Source organism: Callospermophilus lateralis, chromosome 1 (genome assembly GCF_048772815.1).
Source record: "Callospermophilus lateralis isolate mCalLat2 chromosome 1, mCalLat2.hap1, whole genome shotgun sequence".
NCBI classification, from domain to species: domain Eukaryota; kingdom Metazoa; phylum Chordata; class Mammalia; order Rodentia; family Sciuridae; genus Callospermophilus; species Callospermophilus lateralis.
Genome location: NC_135305.1, coordinates 24337986 through 24357874, shown reverse-complemented (window position 1 = coordinate 24357874; position 19889 = coordinate 24337986). Strand labels below are relative to the sequence as shown.

Below are 19889 nucleotides of genomic sequence, written 5' to 3'. Positions count from 1 at the left end.
AGATACTGAACAATTATTGCACCCCACAATAACTTGGGTTTTACCTCTGCTCAGGAGTAGGCGTTACCTCGTGGGGTTAAGTTACCCTCATCTGTTCCTTTGTAATCCTACCCCTTCTGCCTTCTTTGGATAGAATGTCCTAAGAAACAGCTTCCTCTCAAATAAAAGCCCACTTCCAAACTGCTCTCTCTCTCTCATCAGCCTCTCATGATCTTCTCTTGCCCCCCTTTTTGGGGAGCCTGAGGCCGGGAGCCAGGGAAAGCCATCCTGAAGCTTATAAAAGGTATTCTGTGTCTGTGTAGTATTTTGCATCACCCCAAATTCACACAAGTGACTTTAGTTCAGCATGGGCAGCAGTCTACACTATAGCCAGTAATATAGTTGATCTGTATCAACATGCTTCTATATCAATAAATGCTAAAAACAAAAGTTGGTGGAAAGCAGTGACAGCACAATTTATACAATATGATACTGTTATAGATAAAAACATTTTTTTACTTAGGTTTGAACTCAGGGGTACTCTACCACTGAGCTCCATCCCCAACCTTTTTTATTTTTTATTTTGAGTCAGGGTCTCATGAAATTGCCTAGGCTGGACTCAAACTTACTATCATCCTGCCTCAACCTCTTGAGTTACTGGGATTACAGGTGTGTGCCACTAGATAAAATCTTTTCAAACAAAACAATATCATATGATGTTTACAGTGTAGTAGTAAAAGTATAAAAGTGGAGATGTGAGGGGCTTGGGCTGTGGCTCAGCAGCAGTGCACTTCCCTGGCATGTGTGAGCACTGGGTTCAGTTCTCAGCACCACATATAAATAAATAAAATGAAGGTCTATCAACATCTAAAAAAAATTTTTTTAAAAAGTATACATGTGAAGGATACACACCAATTTTATTATAGTCATTACTTCTAGAGAAGGGAATAAAAGACTGGGGAGCAGTCTGAAGCAAATATAGCATATGTTAACATTTGTTTAATCTGGGTAGAAGATACACAGGTGTCTTAAATGTGTTTTTACTTATCTGTATATGAAATCTTGAGATCTAAAACTTTAAAAAAATAAGAACTTTAAAAATCAAATCCCAGTACCTAAGAGCTTTTGCTTATTTTTCTCCTATTCAAGTACTAACCAAGTCCAATTCTCCTTAGCTTCCAAGATCAAATGAGATTCGGCATATTCAGGGTGGTATCGCCATGGACAAGTCTTTTTCACATTTCTGACTGGGCTTGTAGTGCTCTACTCATAAAAAAAAAAAAATAGTGTCTGGGGTGTAGCTCAATGGTACAGAACTTGTGTAAATTCAATCCCCAGCACCGCAAAAAAAAAGGAAAAGAAAAAAAGTAAGTCACAGTGAAATCTTTGCCTGCCTACACATGCCTGTAGTCCCAAATACTTGGAAAGCTGAGGCAGGGGGACCATTTGAGCCCAGAGGTTCAAGACCAGCCTGAGCAACTTAGTGAGACCCTGGTTCAAAAAATATATAAGATATATAATATCCACATTCTCCACTAATGACTAAACTATTTAAGATTCAGAGATGAGATTTGCTTCTGGTCACTCCCAGATTCTGGAACTTGGGACTCAGAAGCTCTGACAAGGTGTTTCTCATTAGACAGCTGACTGAAATATAAAGGAATTTCTCTTTTTTGTAATTATCTCTGACAGGGGAGTGGGGAATAGAGATTTTAAGGAACTCTTGTTAATCACCTATTGATTTTTAAAAATTCAATTCTTTATCTTCTATAAGACAAGGGTACAGGTATAATGTTCTAGAATTTGTGTATTTATAGGAATGAACATTTTTATTCTCAAGCTTTTCTGCATTTTATATTAGAGACTACTGTTAGTTAAATTAGGTTTTCCTGAGCATAATCAGCCCTTTGGCAACCATAACTGCTTTCTACATGGTTTGCTGCCCAGGTGGCTATGGACAGAAACCTAAACTTTTATACCTTTCAAGGAAACACAGCAGGGAGAGAGTGAACTGGCTCCAACCCCAAAGAGCAATCAGCAGGTATTTTTTCAGTCCTTATGCTGGCTTCCTGAACAACACAAGGATCTTGCCACTAAATTTCAGGAGTTGTATTGCCTTTCTCTTCTGTAGAGATAGGATAGTTCCATTCTGGGTTGACAAAATAGAATGGGTGACGGCCCTAAGAAACAGGAGGGATGACTTTAAACCTTCTGTGCTCCAACCCTCCTCCTGGTCCTCACCAAATGTCGAAGGCTGCCTTCTCTACTGCAGCAGCCAGCTGGCAGGAGGAGGACAGGTTTGATGGTTTAATCACCCAGGGACACAAGTGGCTATTTTTAACTGCTCTGAAAGGGAGGAAGCTGGCTCTGAATTGAATTGGACACAGGAATGTGTTGGAAGTTCAGCTCTTTCATGCCACCCTCTCCACCTTGCCCTCCTGCTTTTTCTTTCTTTTTTTTTTTTTGGTACTGGGGATTGGACCCAGGAATGCTTAACCACTGGGCCACATCCCCAGCTGCCCCCCCCCTTTTTTTAATTTGGGAAAGGGTCTCACTAAGTTGCTTAAGACCTTTCTGAGTTGCTGAAGCTGGTTTCAAACTTGCGATCCTCCTACCCCAGCCTTCCCAGTCACTGGGATTATAGGCATGCACCACTGCGCCTGGCCTCAGTCCCTTTCTTTAGGGTCTCCCAAATGTGACCCTGTTCTGTCTTTCCTGCCACAGAATTGTATAGCTACACTGAGAACCTGGAATTCACCACTAACAGGAGATGCTTTGAAGAAGACTTCAAGACTCAAGGTGATCCCAGACCCATACTCATAGAGACATGATTTTTTCCCTCCATGATATCCCAGTCTGATCTATTAAAAGGCTGTAGCAAAATATAACTCTTCAGCTTCCTCCCCCATGACCATATACCCTTCCCTCTTGCACGTGGGATACAGGATTCTCTATATCTCAAATAAAGAGGTAATGGGGTAGAAGCGAGAGACTCTTGAGCTGAGCTTCTTTCCCTGGTATAAGGGTCCAAGAGAACAGAGGGGTGGTAAGGCAAGGCTGGACTAGTGCCCTTTTGCCTGATGGAACCTCATGCCTATCTTAGTCTTTGACATTAATGTTTAACCTCTGCCTCTAACTCTGCCCCACTCTCAATAGCAATTTTTTGTGCCCACACTATGGTATCTTCAGATCTCCATTTTCTTACTTGGTAAAAAGCAATTCAATTTTCAATTCAACAAATGTGTGGTGAGTATGTGTTGTATTAGATGCAGGAATCCGGTAGAAGATAAATTTTCCACTTCTACAAAGAGGTTATGGTTTATAGCAATGGGAAGGTGTATACAAAACTAGTTGAGTCCAAGAGAAAAATACTAAATGTCATAGAAAAAATAAAATATCTTAGGAGCAGAGTCTTTGACTGGAGCATTAGTGTAAAAGAGGTCATCTTCTATCGGGCCTTTAAGGATGATTAGGAGTTAGGTATGGATGGAGATAGCAGGAACTCCTTGAGAAAGGCAGAAAAATAGGACAGAATAGGCTCTGTGTATGTGTAAGACTGAGAAAATTTTAACGATGAGGCTACAGAATGGGTTCAGCACAGAACATTTTGGGTCCTTTTCCTGTTCCTTTTTCTTTCTTAGCTAAATAAGAAAAACTTTGGGCTGGGGATATAGCTTGATGGTAGGGCACTTGCCTAGCACATGTGAGGCCCTGGGTTGTTTTTTTTTTTCCCCAGCAATACAAAACATAACAAATTAGGAAAACTTTTGGAAAAAAGAATTGGGGGCTGGGGTTGTGGCTCAGTGGTAGAGCATGCGCCTCTCACGTGTGAGATCCTGGGTTTGATCCTCAGCACCACATAAAAATAAATAAATGAAATAAAGACATTGTGTCCATGTATAACTAAAAAAAAAAAAAAAAAAAGAAATGTTAGGGGCTGAGATCAGAGGTGCTATCAGGAGCCTTTCTGGGAAGGATTGGCAATAGCCAATACTGTATGTATATGGTCTTTTATTCCCAGTGCAAGGGAAGGAATGGCTGGAGTTGGAAGAAGATGCCCAAAAGACCTATGTGATGGGACTTCTGGACCGGCTGGAAGTGGTCAGTAGGGAGCGGCGACTGAAGGTGGCCAGGGCTGTTCTATATCTGGCCCAAGGTGAGTACTGACTATTTCTAGAGACAAGTAGAGGCTGAGGAGGGAAGTGGAATGAGGCAAACTGTGCTAGGAAAGCAAGTTCCACTTGCCTCTCAAGGACACATCTTGCCATGGGCTAGGAATAACCCACACTTATGAGGAAGATAAATCGGTGTCGGATACTATTCTGGATCCCTTGGGATATGCCCTTATTAGGCATGTCAGAATTTCTTATGGGATTCTTTTTTCCTAATTTGGACTGTAAGCATATGTGAAGATTACCAAGAGAGTCAGTGTGGTCAAAGCTGACAGTGTACCACCAGCTAAGCATAGAGATGTCTTTCAGTCCCAACACTGAAGGAAGGCAAGGGTATATCACAGATCACACATGGACACTCTGCATGGTTTCTTGTTGGCATTTTGAAGATTCAAGCCAACATAGCAACAGGAAGGGATGCTGTGAGTAATTTGGTGACGATTAGAACTAATTGAGATTAATTGGGGAACTCTTCCCAGAAAAGACCTGTAAGCCAGGTGTTGGAAAGGAAAAGGAGATAGATAGCCTACTTGGAGTAGTGAAAATAAGCCTGAAATCATAAATATAAGGATTGTTAGCAAACCAACTAGTTGGGAAATTGTAAAAGAAAAAATAAATGGAGAAGAAAGAAGATGGACATTGAGTAAAGGAAAAACTATAACAAATAAGGTGGTGCCACCCCATCTCTTGGGTTTGATGCTCTTACTAGTGGCCAATATGGAAGTATTTTTGCCTAAGGATATTCTCTGCAGCCCACACAAGTCTGCCAGGAAGTGTAGGTAATTAATATGCTTCCTGAGTCCAGCAGACCTCATAAAATGACTGACAGTAGTAAGTAGATGAAAAGCCTCATTATCTCACCCCTCTTGGATGGAATACTTCTGAGTTGTTTTATAGAGTTCCAGAGCTTCCTCCGGGGTTGAGTGTTTTGGGATGCCTTCTCTATCTCATTTCTCTACTCCTCTACTGATTATTCCCAAATAAACTACTTGAATTTCAGTCCTTACTTATCTCAGGATCTGCAACTGGGGGAACCCAAACTTAAGACTCCCTTGTTGAGTACTTTGGACCTAACCCTGGAGACTACCTCACCTCTCCCCTTACTCATTTGATGAAATTCTTTGGGGTTTTGAAGTTCTGCCCTACATTTGTTAGTCTATTTATTAGGCAGGGTATTAGAGAAAAGCCTTAAGACCATGGGGCAAGGTGGAAAGAACTGTGATACCTGTCCCTGCTCAACCTCTATGGCAATTGTCTGGTCCTTTAGGCACTTTTGGGGAATGTGATTCAGAGGTTGATGTGCTACACTGGTCCAGGTACAACTGCTTCCTGCTCTATCAGATGGGGACCTTCTCGGCCTTCCTGGAGCTGCTCCACATGGAAATCGAGTGAGAAACCTTAGGGGAGGGGCTGGCCTAGATAACCCTCTTCTTTGATGGTACCTCATGTTCTATGATGATTTACTTAGTAGAGACACCTATAGGAGCTGGGTCTACTCAGCTCAAAGCTCACTGAAAGTTCCTTTCCATCTGGCCATTTCCTAATATTCTGTCCTCCATTCTTGAAGTTGTGTTCAGCTCCAGCTTTTGCCCCAACTATAGCTTCAATCCTGGAACCTATCCTGGTTGGGCTCCCTTTTTATCTAAGAACTTTTTCATCTCAGCCAAATTCTGGAATTCATGAAGGAAGCTGTTCTACCTTCATGAACATGACCCAAGAGGAACAGGACCAATTCTTCCTAGAGTTTATAGCTCTAGCAGTGGCTTTATCTGCTGCTACTACAGTCACCCCTCATTTTGTCTCATGTCTGTCACCCACCAGTTTAGATGGGGTAAAATCTACTTCTTATTCATCAGGTATTGCTTAGCATCTGTTTTGTGTCCAGCACAGTGCAAGGAAGGCATATTGGGGATCATAAGAGGAATGATATCACAGAACCCACCTTGCCTGTCTTCACCACAGATGAAGGTTTGCTGAGGTGACAAGGGAATACTATGAACTCGCTTACTTTAGACCAGTTTCATTAGTGTCTGCATAGCCAGGGAATGACAGATGTTCTTGTTTATGTGCATGATAAGTGGGAGCTTAGGAAGAAAGTAGGCCTTATGGATTCCTGTTGTCTTCTTCCTCCCCGGCAGCAACAGCCAGGCCTGTAGCAGTGCTCTTCGGAAACCAGCTGTCTCCATTGCTGATAGCACAGAGCTCCGGTAAGTGAGACTGACTGTGATTTTGAGACAGGGACATGTTTAGCACCAGGTTACCCTTTCCCCAAATCCTACCATTAGGAAGTTGACCTCTAACTAGTCTTCTTGGGTTGGACTCCCACTGGGGAGGTCTCCCATCTCTGGGGTCTCTGACTACAAGCTGAGAACTGTCTTGGAAACCTCATGTGATTCTTCTGTAACACCAGGGTACTGCTGAGTGTCATGTACCTAATGGTGGAAAATATCCGCCTGGAGCGAGAGACAGACCCCTATGGGTGGAGGACAGCACGGGAGACCTTCCGCACTGAATTGAGTAAGAAGTGGCTGCGCTCAAGAAAGGGTTGGAATGGAGTGCTAATGATGGAGGGGAAGCAGAACATCTGCCCAGGACAAGAACATAGTCTTTTTATTTTTCCTTTTTCTTTTTAAAATGAACATACTTTCTTTTGGGATAGATACTACATGGCAAGCATAAGGACTGGGCTTGATTGTCCATTCCCCTGTGTCTATGAGCGAGGACTAGTCATAACTTCTCCATGCCTTGTTTTATATGCTTAGAAGTGGGGATAGCTATCCCTTTCCCATTCCATGAATCCCACATGAAAAAATGAGTTGAACCTCTTTGAAAACTGAGCTCTTTTCAAATGTAATGGTCATCTAACAGGGATAGGATGTGAAGGCATATGAGGTTTGTTTGTTTGTTTGTTTGTACCAGGGATTGAACTCAGGGGCACTCAACCACTGAGCCACATGCCCAGCCCTATTTTGTATTTTATTCAGTGACAGGGTCTCACTGAGTTGCTTAGTGTCTCGCCATTGCTGAGTCTGGCTTTGACCTTATGATCCTCCTGCCTCAGCCTTCTGAGGTGCTGGGATTACAGGCATGTGCCACCGTGCCTGGCTTGCATGAGGTTTTTAAAATACATTTATTGATGTGGGAAAGTGAAATGTGTTCCACGAAATACCTCAATTCCTTCAGCCAGAAAGCAATATCCTCATAAACGCCAAAATGACTGTTTGGCATTTATCCACAAAGCATCACTCTAAGCTCTTGGAGTCAAGTCATTTTACCTCTATCACCTCCCTTTCTGCTCTTGAGGGCCTTCCCTCTGAGTCTCACTAAGACTCGTTCTCAGGACCAAAGACTCTGGTTCAAAATCAGGGATACAGGGGCAGGGTTTCAGCTACTTCGTCCTCACTTTCTCACTTGTCTTTCTTTACACTTCCAGGCTTCTCCATGCATAAGGAGGAACCTTTTGCCCTTCTGCTCTTCTCCATGGTTACCAAGTTCTGCAGTGGCCTAGCCCCCCACTTTCCCATTAAAAAGGTCCTTCTTCTGCTCTGGAAAGTGGTTATGGTGAGTCGCCGATCCTTCCCATTCCATCTCATCAGATCAGCAATGCCTAACCCTCAATTTCTTCTACTCTGATTCCAGGAGCTAGAGCTAAGCAGCAGAATGACCAGCTGTTAGCCAATAGCTAAGAAGACGTGGTAACAAAGCCATCCTAAAGACATCAGATATTCTATATCAGAGCAGGTTACTGTTTCTATTGGACAAATGGGAGATGCCACTCCGTGAGCTGGAATGTTAATGGCACCTTCCCCTTATAGAGCTAATCTTTCATGGTGCCACAGTCCCGCTGCAGCAAAATAACCGGGGGGGTGACGAACAACTTGTGTACGTTGATACAGCAGGAGTGGAAGCCGTTTATTGTAGGACAGGAGCAGTATTTATACATTCCACACAGCTTATCTAATTAACATAAACTAGATACAGCAGTCAACCAATCAGGAATTTCCACACTTAATGGCTCACTTTTGTTACTTCACAAACCCTCCCTCTGGCATTTTGCCAGGCGCCATCCAGACTTGTTTACAGACTCTAACATTTCTCTGGCAAAATGCCAGGTGCCATCCTGACTTGTTTACAGACTCTAAAATCATAGAATGAATACTGGCTGAAAATTGGGAGAAATAGTTCTATTCATTCTAAGGAACCTTGGGAAATTCTGTGTTTCAGTTTCTTTAGCTATAAAATGTTGGGACTAGTGCCTGCACTCCCTCCAGATAAACAAAGAATTTTTTTTTTTTTACAAAATGAAGTTCTGATAAGTATATGATTGCAAGTATATTCAACTAATCTTCATCTCTGGCTCCCATTCCACAGGACTGCCTGATCAACATACCCTTCAGGCAGACCTCATGGGGGGAACTGTCATTTGACTACAGAGGAAATTAATTCTGTGGGCTCATAACATCTTCATTAGCCTCTTAAAAAGTAAGATTTTGAAAAAAAAAAAAATCCAGGTGTGGTGGCACACACCTGTAATGCCAGCAACTCTCGGGGCTGTGGCAGGAAGATCACAAGTTCAAAGCCAGCCTCAAGCAACTTAGTAAGGCCCTAAACTACTTACTGAGATCCTGTCTCAAAAACTAAAAAAGACTGGGAATGTGACTCAGTGGTTAAGTGCCCCTGGGTTCTATTCCTGGTTCCATAAACAAATAAAAGTAAATTAAAATAATTTATGAAAAGGTAAGCTCAAGTGGGAAATTTTTAATAAACCAAGATCATTTTCTGTTTTTTCAGGGGAGGCTCCCAGGAATTCCCTTTCTAACTTCTGTTTCCAACCCTGGATCAGTAAATAGGGTTTTATCCTGACCTCTGAGCTCCTTAGACTGAAATGGGAACCATGTCTGCCCCTTGCTGTTTTACTACTTCCTTATTTAGAAGGGAATCTGAAGAGACTGGAGATTTTGACTTTTTCTTTCAATCCATGTTTCCCTGACCTTACTATCTCTGACTTCCCACCCTTCCTCTCTCTTCTCTGCCCCTTTCCATGTTTTTACTCTTTTAGTTTACCCTTGGTGGATTTGAGCATCTGCAGGCTCTCAAAATAAAGAAGCGGGTAGAATTGGGCCTCCCTCCACTGGCCGAGGACAGTATCCAGGTGGTGAAGAGCATGCGTGCTGCCTCCCCACCCTCTTACACTCTTGACCTGGGGGAATCTCAGCTGGCACCACCACCCTCCAAGCTGCGAGGCCGTCGTGGTTCTCGAAGGGTATGGACCAAAGCATATAGTAGCACTGCAACACTGGGTGGCCAAGAATTAAGATTCTAAACCATTCTGGGTATGGTAGGAAAGGGAAGTAAATTACCTGGCTTCTGCTCCAGTGGGCCCTGTGATCAACCCAAAACCTTAGAATCTCTACTTTGTCCTCTATACTCAGCCCTGACAGGCCCCTGTGCTGTCCTTGATGGAACTCTGTGATATCATATTATGGCCATGAGTTCTTCAGGATCATTGATGTGGACCTCAATGAATGAAGTTCCTAAGCATCCTGAACATCATTTGGGGTAGAGTCCTGGGGATATGGAACCTGAAAGGGGCTACCAGCAAATTCATGTCTGAGGTTAGGTACTAGCATTTTTTGGTAGCAGAAAGATTCACTCTTGAGCCAGTCATACTCTTGTCTGACCATGAAACCACAAACTTACAATAGAGAGATGACTAGTTAAGGTTCTAGGTATAGTCAGAATAAGATACACTGAGATCTGGCCTTGTTCCCATGAACATATCTGCCTGACCTATCTGAGTTTACCAACTAAAGATAACAGAGCCAGACAGTCATGCTTAGCAATCCAGTTTGCATTATATGCAGTGGAATTTTTTCGATCTTTGTTTTTTATTTTATAAAGTAATGCTTACTCATTGTAGAAATTTGGAACAAATATAAAAATGTGACAAAGGGAGGAAAGAAAAATCACCCACAACTTAACAACAAGAGGCAGTGACTGTTAACTTTTTGGCCTATTTCTGTCCAATCTCTTTCTATAACAAAATTTGAAATTCAGAACTTGCTTCCCTCTGCCTAGAAGCAATCTTCTGTACCCCTCTTTCTCAGTCAGCCAGCTGGAGTATGCTTACATAAGGCAAACTAATTGAATGTTCACTTAAACAGATCATAATTAGGAAGGAAGGTTCTGGCAAAAAAAAATTTAAAAAGGCATCAATGCTATCTGAAAGCTAAATAACTATAACTTTAGGATTATCTATGCTCTGTTCCTAGCCACATGGTTGCCAGAGGGCTGCTTGTCCTGGGGTTGGCTACTTAGGCTATAAGGTCAAGATAAGAAACAGACTGTTTCTTACATGAGCTGGGGTCCAATTCCATGTTCCCTAAAGTCTGGAAGGCTGTAGGAAGGGGGTGACAACAGTGCTCAGGGTGAGATCTTAATGTGCTTTCCTCCCCCAACCTCCAGCAACTCCTCACTAAGCAGGATAGCCTGGATATCTACAATGAAAGGGATCTTTTCAAGACTGAGGATCCAGCCACAGAGGAGGAAGAGGAATCTGCTGGTGATGGAGAACGAACCTTAGATGGAGAGTTAGACCTGCTAGAACAGGACCCTTTGGTGCCACCTCCACCTTCACAGGGACCCCTCTCTGCTGAGAGAGTGGCCTTTCCCAAGGGCTTGCCCTGGGCCCCAAAGGTCAGGTAGGTTTTATTACACCAGGGTCCCTGAGCTTTGGAGTTTCAATGACCAAAGGTCCAAGGTAGAATACTCTTTTTTTAAAAAATATATTTTTTAGTTGCCAGTGAACCTTTATATTTATTTATTTATTTATTTATTTATATGTGGTGCTGAGGATTAAACCCAGTGCCTCACGCATGCTAGGCTAGCGGTCTACCACTGAGCTACAACCCCAGCCCCTGGAGTACTCTTTTTTTCAATGCTTATTAATCTGACCTGACAGTCAGAACTTCTGGATTTGAAGTTCTCTCTGTTGATTGCCATTGTCCCCCCACTGCTCCAAGCTTCCAGTTGGAAGGGCAGGAGCCCAGAAAATTTCTTTCTCTCAATGTTTGCTTTTCTTCCCTTTTCTGGGGTTGGTCTTTCTACCATCCTCTTAGACAAAAGGACATTGAGCACTTCTTGGAGATGAGCAGGAACAAGTTCATCGGATTCACCCTGGGGCAGTAAGTGACTCTGTGGTCCAAACTGGCTGTAAAATGGTTCCTAGGGGACCAGAGGAGCAGGTAGCTTGCAATGAGGGGTGTTTCAAGTAGTCATAATGTACCCTAGAACCACCAGGCCCCAGTTACTACTTTGCATTCTTTCTGTGGAAATTTTTCCTTGGGTTCCTTCCAGATTCCTCAAAGAACTCTTGTGTTTTTAGTGAGGCATAGCATCTTGAATTAACAAGTCATTTCCTAACTGGGCACAAATTTACTCATGGGGGTGTTAGATTAGATGAAGAAGAGGAGATTATGGTCATAACAGATCCAGTCTTCCCATGTTTCCTCACTATCATGAAAGACTTCCACTGGCCTCTACAAAACCTAGAAGGCTTTGTTATTGTGGTTTTCATGTCAAAAGTGTCTTTGGGCTACATACCCTTTAAAGTAGAAACCTATCACTGCCAGACCAAGCAAGTCTCCAAGGAATCTCCTAATTTTCAGGAAAACTTCTGTGTGCCATTGTTATCTTTGTGTTCTGAAGCAAGATGGGGGAAGCTTGCAGAAGAAAGTCCAGAGTATCAGAGGTAGATGCTGAAAGTGGCATTGTCCCTGTGACTCCAGGATGCATGGGTAGTTTTCTGTTATTTTTGAAGCTTATGGTTTGGTGATTCTGGCCTTTCACAGGGACACAGATACCTTGGTTGGATTACCCAGACCCATCCATGAGAGTGTGAAGACCCTAAAGCAGGTGACCAGGGTGGGCTCTCAATCTTCAGGGATAGGGAGCCATCAAGGCAAGTTGAATTACCAGGATTTTGGGTACTGGGAGGAGCTCTTTCTTCTACCAGACACATTCAGGACCTTCTGCATTTCCCCTGCAGGCCTTTTGGCCAAATAGGAAAAACCAGATCCCTTTCTACTTATCCAGTTTACTACATTCAGATAGATGAAAAAGTTTTCCTTTCTTCCTCTCATTCCTTTTCCCTATTTCCATTCTTCTCTTTCTTCCCACTCCTTTCCTTTCCTTTCACTTTTCTCTCCCCATAGGTCTGCTTACTTTCAAAGGCCCAAGATTGGGTAGAAATGTGCTCCACATCTATGTGGGTGTCAGCACAGAGTACGGAGTCACCATTCCATACACACATGCATAGCCATCAAGACTCTCAGGGCAGTGGTCTAGGGGCAAAAACCTGTTCTTGGCTTCCCTTAGCACTTTGTTTGAAGGTAAATGCTTAGGTATTTGCTGTTCAACAAAGGTAGAAATATGACATACATAAAAACACTGTTTATGAAGCACTTTGATCAGTGCTACTGATGCCAAGATTAATAAGACTCCTGCCTTCAAAGAGTTCATCTCTTTTTGGAGTAACAGACCCACTTGTTAGTGAAGAAGTTAAATAATGTGATTGAGGCCTTCAGTCCTTGTCTTCTTATCTTCACCAGCACAAGTATGTCTCCATCGCAGATGTGCAGATCAAAAATGAAGAAGAACTAGAGAAATGCCCCATGTCTTTGGTGAGCCAAGGGGGTCCTGCACAGGAGGAGGGAAGAAGGGAGTCTGTCTTCAGTACTGTTACAGAGCATATATGCATGCATTGATTTAGCTTGTTGGTCTTTTACTGAGTGTCAGGCAAGACCAAGTCTCTGCTTCCATGCCATTTTAAAGTTGGGAAGAAAGTAATGAACAGGGCTGGGGATATATAGCCCAGTGTGTATATAAGTAGAGTGCTTATCTAGTGTATAGAAGTCCCTGGGTTTAATCTCCAGCACCACCAAAAAAAAAAAAAAAAAAGGAGAAGAATGGATAATACTAAATAAATAAATGAGGCTATCAGAGAATGATAGATACAATGAAGAAAATTTAAATAGGATAACACGATAGAAGCATCTATAGTAGACTACTGTAATATACAGGTATATTTTGTAGCTTTTTTTTTGTGTGTGTGTGTGATGCTGGAATTGAACCTAGGGCCTTATGTATGCAAAGCAAACCCTCTACCACCAGGCTACATCCTCAGCCCAGTAGACTACTTTAGATTGGGTAGTCAGAGTAGGTAGAATAAAAAAATGCAGGCAGAAACTGGGCAGATCTGATGTTGAAAAGATGGTGTGTCTTTCTGTTTGCTTCTGTTTTCTTCATGAAACATGGAGTAGCGTCAGCAGCCATTGAGGGATTATGGGCAAGGGGGTTTGAGGACAGGGAAGAAGTTAGGAAGTAGGCCTTTTGGGGAAGAGAAGGGCACACCTGCCAGGATTTCCAGGCTTTGTTGAATGCCCATTTAAGACTTATGTCCAGTAAGCCTTAGCTGAGTAATGTAGGATAGAAGGGGCCCAGTCACTCCACCCTGCTTCAGGGTCTTATGGCATTGATCCTTGCCCTGTAACAGAGGGGCCTTCATGGAGGAGGGACTGTATTTGCCAAAGATGACACTAAGGTCTAAGCAGCCTTTTGAGTACCTGCATCCCCTGCATCCCCATTCTGATAAAGACTAAGTTAGGGTCATCAAGAGGTCAGACATGCATGAAGGGCCTGGTCAGAAAGGAGAAAGTGATGTTGGTAAGACTAATGAAGAGGGAAAAATTAGTTTTCATCCACCTAAAAAGCATCCTTGTTTGTTTTCTGGCTCGCTGGCTATAGGATACTTAACTCCCTTACTAATCCTTATTGAGCCACCTACCCCACCTTTCTGCCTTGTAGAGCATTCTAGAGCTCTCCATTGATCTCATAATGATACCATGGAAAGTGCCTCTGTGTGGGGTATCTTTTCCCAGGAGTATCAACAGCCTAAGTTAAACCCATGTTTATCCAGAGTGGTTCTGTGTGTGTCCAGCAAAGTAGTAATTTGAGCCAACTCCTAGGTGAGAGTTTTGACTCTTGATCTGTCTTGTGACATGGAAAGAAAAATTCGAGATAAGTTGCAAATAATGAGAAAACAAGATTCTTAGATTGTTTGGATGGGAAGAGGCCTCAGAAGGCATCCAGGCCAACCCACTGATCTGATTGAAGAGAAAACTAGGGCTCAGGGAGGAAAGGTCATTTATCCATGGTCATATAGCAAGCCATTAGCACAGCCAGGATAGCAACTTAGATCTGACTCCCACCTTGATGCTTTTTTCACTGCCTCTTATAACCAAGAAAATGTGGCCTTTGGTTACCTAGAAAGTGGCCTGGATAAACTATGTGTTTCCTGCCATAGGGAGAAGAGGTGGTACCAGAAACACCATGTGAAATCCTTTACCAAGGCATGCTGTACAGCCTACCCCAATACATGGTAAGGAGATGACTGGGCCAGAACTGCCCTTCTCTTCTGCTAGAAAGAGACAGCTAAGAACCATTTCAGACTGAGCTGTCCATCGTTTGAATTTTTTCCTGAGGTTTTGCCCCACATACAGAGTATTCTCTAATACATTAGAATTCTGAGCCTGTCTCAGAGCTCCTCTCTCTAGTCCTTCTTTGGGAGGAGTGGAGAATGAGATGGGTTCTGTATAGAATGCATTGAGGGGCCAACCTTCTAGGTAAGTACCAGAATCCTGAGATCTGCCACTATCTGTCATGTCTTAGAGATCCTCAGGCTGGGAGTGGTGACAATGCTGATGGTTTTCAGGGTTAGAGAAGGAAAAAGAAAGGCAAAGTTGGGCTTATCCCTCTTCCATCTTATTTCTGTGTGTTGTCCCTCCCACTTTACTCCTTCCATTCTCCCTTTTGGAAAGAGAAATCTTGGAGCTAAATCGTATGTAAGCTCCCTTCTGGCTTCCTCCTTAGTCTCACAGGCAAACCTCAGGACTGGTCACCTCTGTACTTCTAAGGATGCTGGGGAAATTTGGTCAGAGAAAGAAGAACTTAGAGAAATGCTTTGAAACACTTTTCATTGTGCTGGTGAGGGGTGGAAGAAATGTGACTTCTCCTTTTCTACTTCCCAGATTGCTCTGCTTAAGATTCTCCTGGCTGCAGCCCCAACCTCCAAGGCTAAGACGGACTCTATCAATATTTTGGCCGATGTCTTGCCTGAGGAGATGCCGTGAGTACTCCCACTGGGGCAGCTGCCTCTCTGTCCTACCCCACCTTATTAACACAGGGATTGTCTTCAAAGAGGTCTCTCCTTTCCCATCAGTATCCCCTTTTCCTGCAGGGCTTTCTACTGTGCTCTATTTAAAAACCCAGCACTGGGGGGGTCTGACTTCAGTGCCAGTTATTGGCTGCCTGAGTATGTAGGTGGACATTGCTGAGGGATGAGTTTGCCAAAGAGAGATGGCAACAAAGAGATCAGTGGAGCTTTTCTCCAGACAAGTTTATGAGTGGGAACTCTGGGGGTTTTCCTAGCATAGAAGTTCAGGTTTCCCAGGTTCTGGCTCTCTTGTGTATCATTGTATCTGACCCAAATCCCTGTGTCCTTATAGCCCTCCCTCCAATTGGGGCTACCTTCTACACTGACTTCTTTCTCCATTGTAGCATCACTGTTCTTCAGAGCATGAAACTAGGCATTGATGTGAATAGGCACAAGGAGATCATAGTAAAAAGTATTGCTGCTCTGCTCCTACTACTCCTCAAACACTTCAAACTCAACCATATCTACCAGGTGAGCATCTAGGAGCATTTCTCCACAGGACTTTGAGTGTTTTCCTGGCCCTGGTGGAGGACACAAGGGCCCTTATAGGCCCACTAAGCATCTTTTGACCTTTTCTTTTTCCTCATTGAGAGAACCCAGTTTTTGTTGTGTAAGCTTGGGATAAGGATATAGAGTGGGATGTGGGAAACTGCCCTAGAAAGATACAGATGTCCGTGTCCTTGGTAAGATAGCTCATGGTCATAGGTAGGAATTCTTAGGAATATGCCCAACCAGTTTTGAAACAATGTAAGTCAGAATTCAAATGTTCCACAAAAAGTGGGGGCAGTAAGTTGACTGTACTTTTCTGTATGTAAAGTAATTTGAGTTGTAATTCTGAATAAGGCACTGTTCTGACTCTTAAAGGCGTTGAAGTCTTGTAAAGAATACAGATATAAATAGCCAGTTGTAGAGTGATAAGTACTGTGATGTAGGTAAGCATTGGCTGCTTTGGAAACACCTAATCCAACTTGAGACAAAGAAGAGGTAACTTCTAACCTGAGTCCTGAAACAGATGTTAGTCAGTATATGGGAGTTGGGAAGGAGGACAGGAAGCAATTCAAGCAGAAAAGCTAATGGGTCCAGAGGGAAGAGAGCAAAGTTCTTATAGAAATTGTAATTAAATGTTGCTGAAGTTCTGCCTGAAATAGGGGGAGATGAACATGGCCTGATGATGCATGAACCATAGGAGTTGGCAGGGACAGATTGTAATAAGTAGATTGCACATAATTACTGGGTACCCATAATGTGCCTGGCACCCCTAAGCTTGTGTAGGGTCTCACTTAATTCTCTCACCCCTATAAGGAAGGTCTTATTCCTGTTTTATGGGTGGAAAAAAACCCACAACATTAAGAAAAGCTAAGACCCTGCTTCATTTTCCCATGGAGGCATTGTTTGCCTTGCTAAGGAGTTTGGACTTGGTCCTGTGGGCATTACCAAGATTAGTGATAAGATGGGGGCTTCCCACCTGGGAGGAGAGGAAGCTCATTCTTGCCCAGAGGCTTTTTCCATTTTCCTCCTAAGAAGTCAGAATCAAGCTTGCTGATAGACGAGTAGGTCCTTGGAGTATAAGCAGGCCCCTGCAGACTTTATGACCATGGCCCTATATGACTAAAACAGAGTATCCTTCCGCTTTAGTAAATTCATGACATCTTTGGGTGTGATAGGATGTTCTGGGTATTTACACCCTAACCCTAACCCTAACCCTGAGAAGCAACAGGGTTGGGAGGAATAAGAGTGGGTAAGAGATGGTATTCCCAGCAGAAAGAGAACAGAGAACTGTGGATGTGTGTTTATGTCTGCTTCTTTTGGTGGGTGGTATGTAGATAAATAACTGGACTGGTGTGCAGCTTGATGGGCCTTGCCATTGTGTATCAGTGTGGGTGAATCCTTACAGGGCCTGGACATAGCTCAACCTGAAAAAACTTTCTGCCCTTTGATAATGGATATGTGTTGGTTCCTCTGTCTGGGGCTTTGGAAAATACTCTGGGTCAGCTTCCAGGGAGAAAATATTGAGCAAAAGAGGGAAGTAGTTATGACACAAGCTTACTCCCCACTTCTGACCACATACACAGGGACAGAGAGCAGCTTGCTGCCATTTTGCTGATGAGGCAGAGCTAGGAGATTGAAAACACAACAGTTCTCAATCCAGTTTCTGTACTGTCCCAGGTTCTAGCTTCTTTATCTGTAGAGAAATTGTTTCTGATGCTCCTCAGTATATCATAGGCAAAACTCAGGGTGACTAGTCCCATAACACTGCTCTTTTGACCACTTTACCCCACTAGGTCTACCTGGACACAAACCCTATCTAAGTTCAAGAAAGGCAAATGGAGCCCCCATGTTCTAGTGCTTATCCCATCAAAGACATCTTGGATTTCTCAGTGCAGTGTCTGTTGGCTGAAGGGCTGTTATTTATTCATTCATTAAAATTCTTAACTGATATTCTAAGTACTAGGGATAATGTGGTGTACCAGACAGACTGTAGCTGGAGCCACATTCCAGTGGTTCATTTGCTTACTATGTGCTGTCTCCATCCTGATGGAGTGATGCCAGCAGTTGCCAGGAGTAAGCTGCACCTGTCCCTGCTATATCAATCACAGTTGAAATTATGAGCCAGAGGTTTGGTATGGAAAACAGCTCTCTTAGGGAGCCTTCTTTTCCTGTTGAGCTTAGGAACAAATCTCACAGCGATTCTATTTATTTGGAGTGTTTTTCGCTCTGGCTTGTTTACATTTTGCTTTTGGTCAGGAGCTTTGCAGGTTGTCCCTCTCTATGTGGGATGGGCTGGCAGAAGATAAATGTCATCATTTCATAGACAGGAAGACTGATAACACAAGTAGACAGTGGATTTTCTTTTTTCTTTATCCTTCTTGATTTTGTTCTGTTTTGCTTTTGGTGCTGGGGGTTGAATCCAGGGCCTCACACATGCTGTACCACTGAGCTGTACCCCAACCCCAATATTCTTAGGAATGGATACTAAATGTGTACTTTTCTCTTTCTTCATACATACCTTCTATTTTCCCTGAAGTCAGTACTTCTTTCTGCTTTGATCTTTTAATTCAGTTTGAATATGTATCACAACATTTGGTATTTGCCAACTGCATCCCTTTGATCCTGAAGTTCTTCAATCAAAACATCTTATCCTACATCACTGCCAAAAACAGGTATGGACTCTTGACAGGTTTATTTCAAGGAGCTATCTTGGGGTGGTTGAAAAATCTATATCATCTCTGTACTGTTCAGTTCTCCTGGTGACCCTAGTCCCTCCTGTCTTGGAGCTGTCCCTGTTAAATTTAATTCCCCTGAAGTGTTAGCTGATGTATAGTTTGGCTTCTTGTATTATAATAGTTTTGAAAACTATTGAATTATAGAAATGAAGCTGCAATGATGAACTTTCTGTAACGAAAGGACCTGTGGCAAAGACTCAAGAGGTTTTTTTTTTCCTTCACCACAACAAGCAGTCTGGCCATCTCTGATCTTTGTATAAATCATAAGTTGAAGCATCTGGGGCAATCACACTGCTTTATAAACCATCAAGTGTTAAACAATAGGCCTTTATTTAGGTAGATCAATTCGTAGTTTTAAAAAAATAAGATATTTTCATATTCATTATTTCATTTAATCTCCTCAGCAGTGCTGAGAGATATTATAAGTTTATTTCTCATTAGGAGCCAAATTCAGACAGGTTAACTGACTTGATCAAGACTACAATGCTTGTGAGTCCTTAAAGTAAGCATCAGAGGCAGGATCAAAACACAGGATTTTCTATGAATACAGATTGCCTTTCACCCCTTTAGTCAAGTTAGGATTGGGGAATTGCACCCTAAATTTGCTACTTTCACGAGAATTGGAAGCATGTTAGTAGAATTTACCAGAATTCCTCTACTAGAGGCTAAATTTTTAAAGTAGAAGTAAAGTGGCTGCTGTCACACTTGGGGTGACTAATGAGGGAAGGACTAGGAGAGGTTGTCTCACTAGTCTGTCATACCACCTGAATTCCTTGAGAGGCAGTTCTTGTTTGTAGTTTAAAATGCACATACACCCTCCACCACAGAGCCTGAAACTGTGAGACCTGGATTCCTGACCTGGATCTGCCATTTGCTAGCTATGTAATCTTAAGCAAAACACTTAGTTTCTCATAGCCACATATTTGCATCTTTAAAATGAGGATACCTCCTCTAACTATATCATAGAGCTTTTTCCCCCCTTTTTTTCTTTTTGCCCCAGAGATAAACCTAGAACTTCATACATGCTAGGCAAGTGCTCCACCATTAAGCTACATCCCAGCCCCATAGAGCTTTTTTAAAGAAAATATTTTTAGCTGTATATGAACACAATATTTTTATTTTACTTTTTTTTTAATGTAATGCTAAGAATCAAACCTAGTGCTTCACACATACTAAGCAAGTGCTCTATCACTGAGCCATAACCCCAGCCCCCCCAGAGAACTTTAATAAGCATTAAGATTA

The 19889-nt window shown here is 42.7% G+C and overlaps 1 protein-coding gene across 2 annotated transcripts in view; it reads left to right on the top strand.

Annotated features, from left to right (window-relative positions):
• Strip2 (striatin interacting protein 2) overlaps window positions 1-19889 on the top strand; it is a 44095-nt gene that overhangs the window by 6896 nt on the left and 17310 nt on the right. For both annotated transcript variants that reach the window (XM_076860564.2, XM_076860555.2), the window contains exons 3-17: window positions 2704-2778; window positions 4001-4135; window positions 5419-5539; window positions 6290-6358; window positions 6562-6668; window positions 7585-7712; window positions 9211-9414; window positions 10617-10852; window positions 11270-11335; window positions 12002-12065; window positions 12761-12832; window positions 14515-14589; window positions 15239-15336; window positions 15768-15894; window positions 18484-18584. In XM_076860564.2, the coding sequence (XP_076716679.2) occupies window positions 2704-2778; window positions 4001-4135; window positions 5419-5539; window positions 6290-6358; window positions 6562-6668; window positions 7585-7712; window positions 9211-9414; window positions 10617-10852; window positions 11270-11335; window positions 12002-12065; window positions 12761-12832; window positions 14515-14589; window positions 15239-15336; window positions 15768-15894; window positions 18484-18584 (1678 nt within the window). The remainder of the gene's footprint in view (window positions 1-2703; window positions 2779-4000; window positions 4136-5418; window positions 5540-6289; window positions 6359-6561; window positions 6669-7584; window positions 7713-9210; window positions 9415-10616; window positions 10853-11269; window positions 11336-12001; window positions 12066-12760; window positions 12833-14514; window positions 14590-15238; window positions 15337-15767; window positions 15895-18483; window positions 18585-19889) is intronic.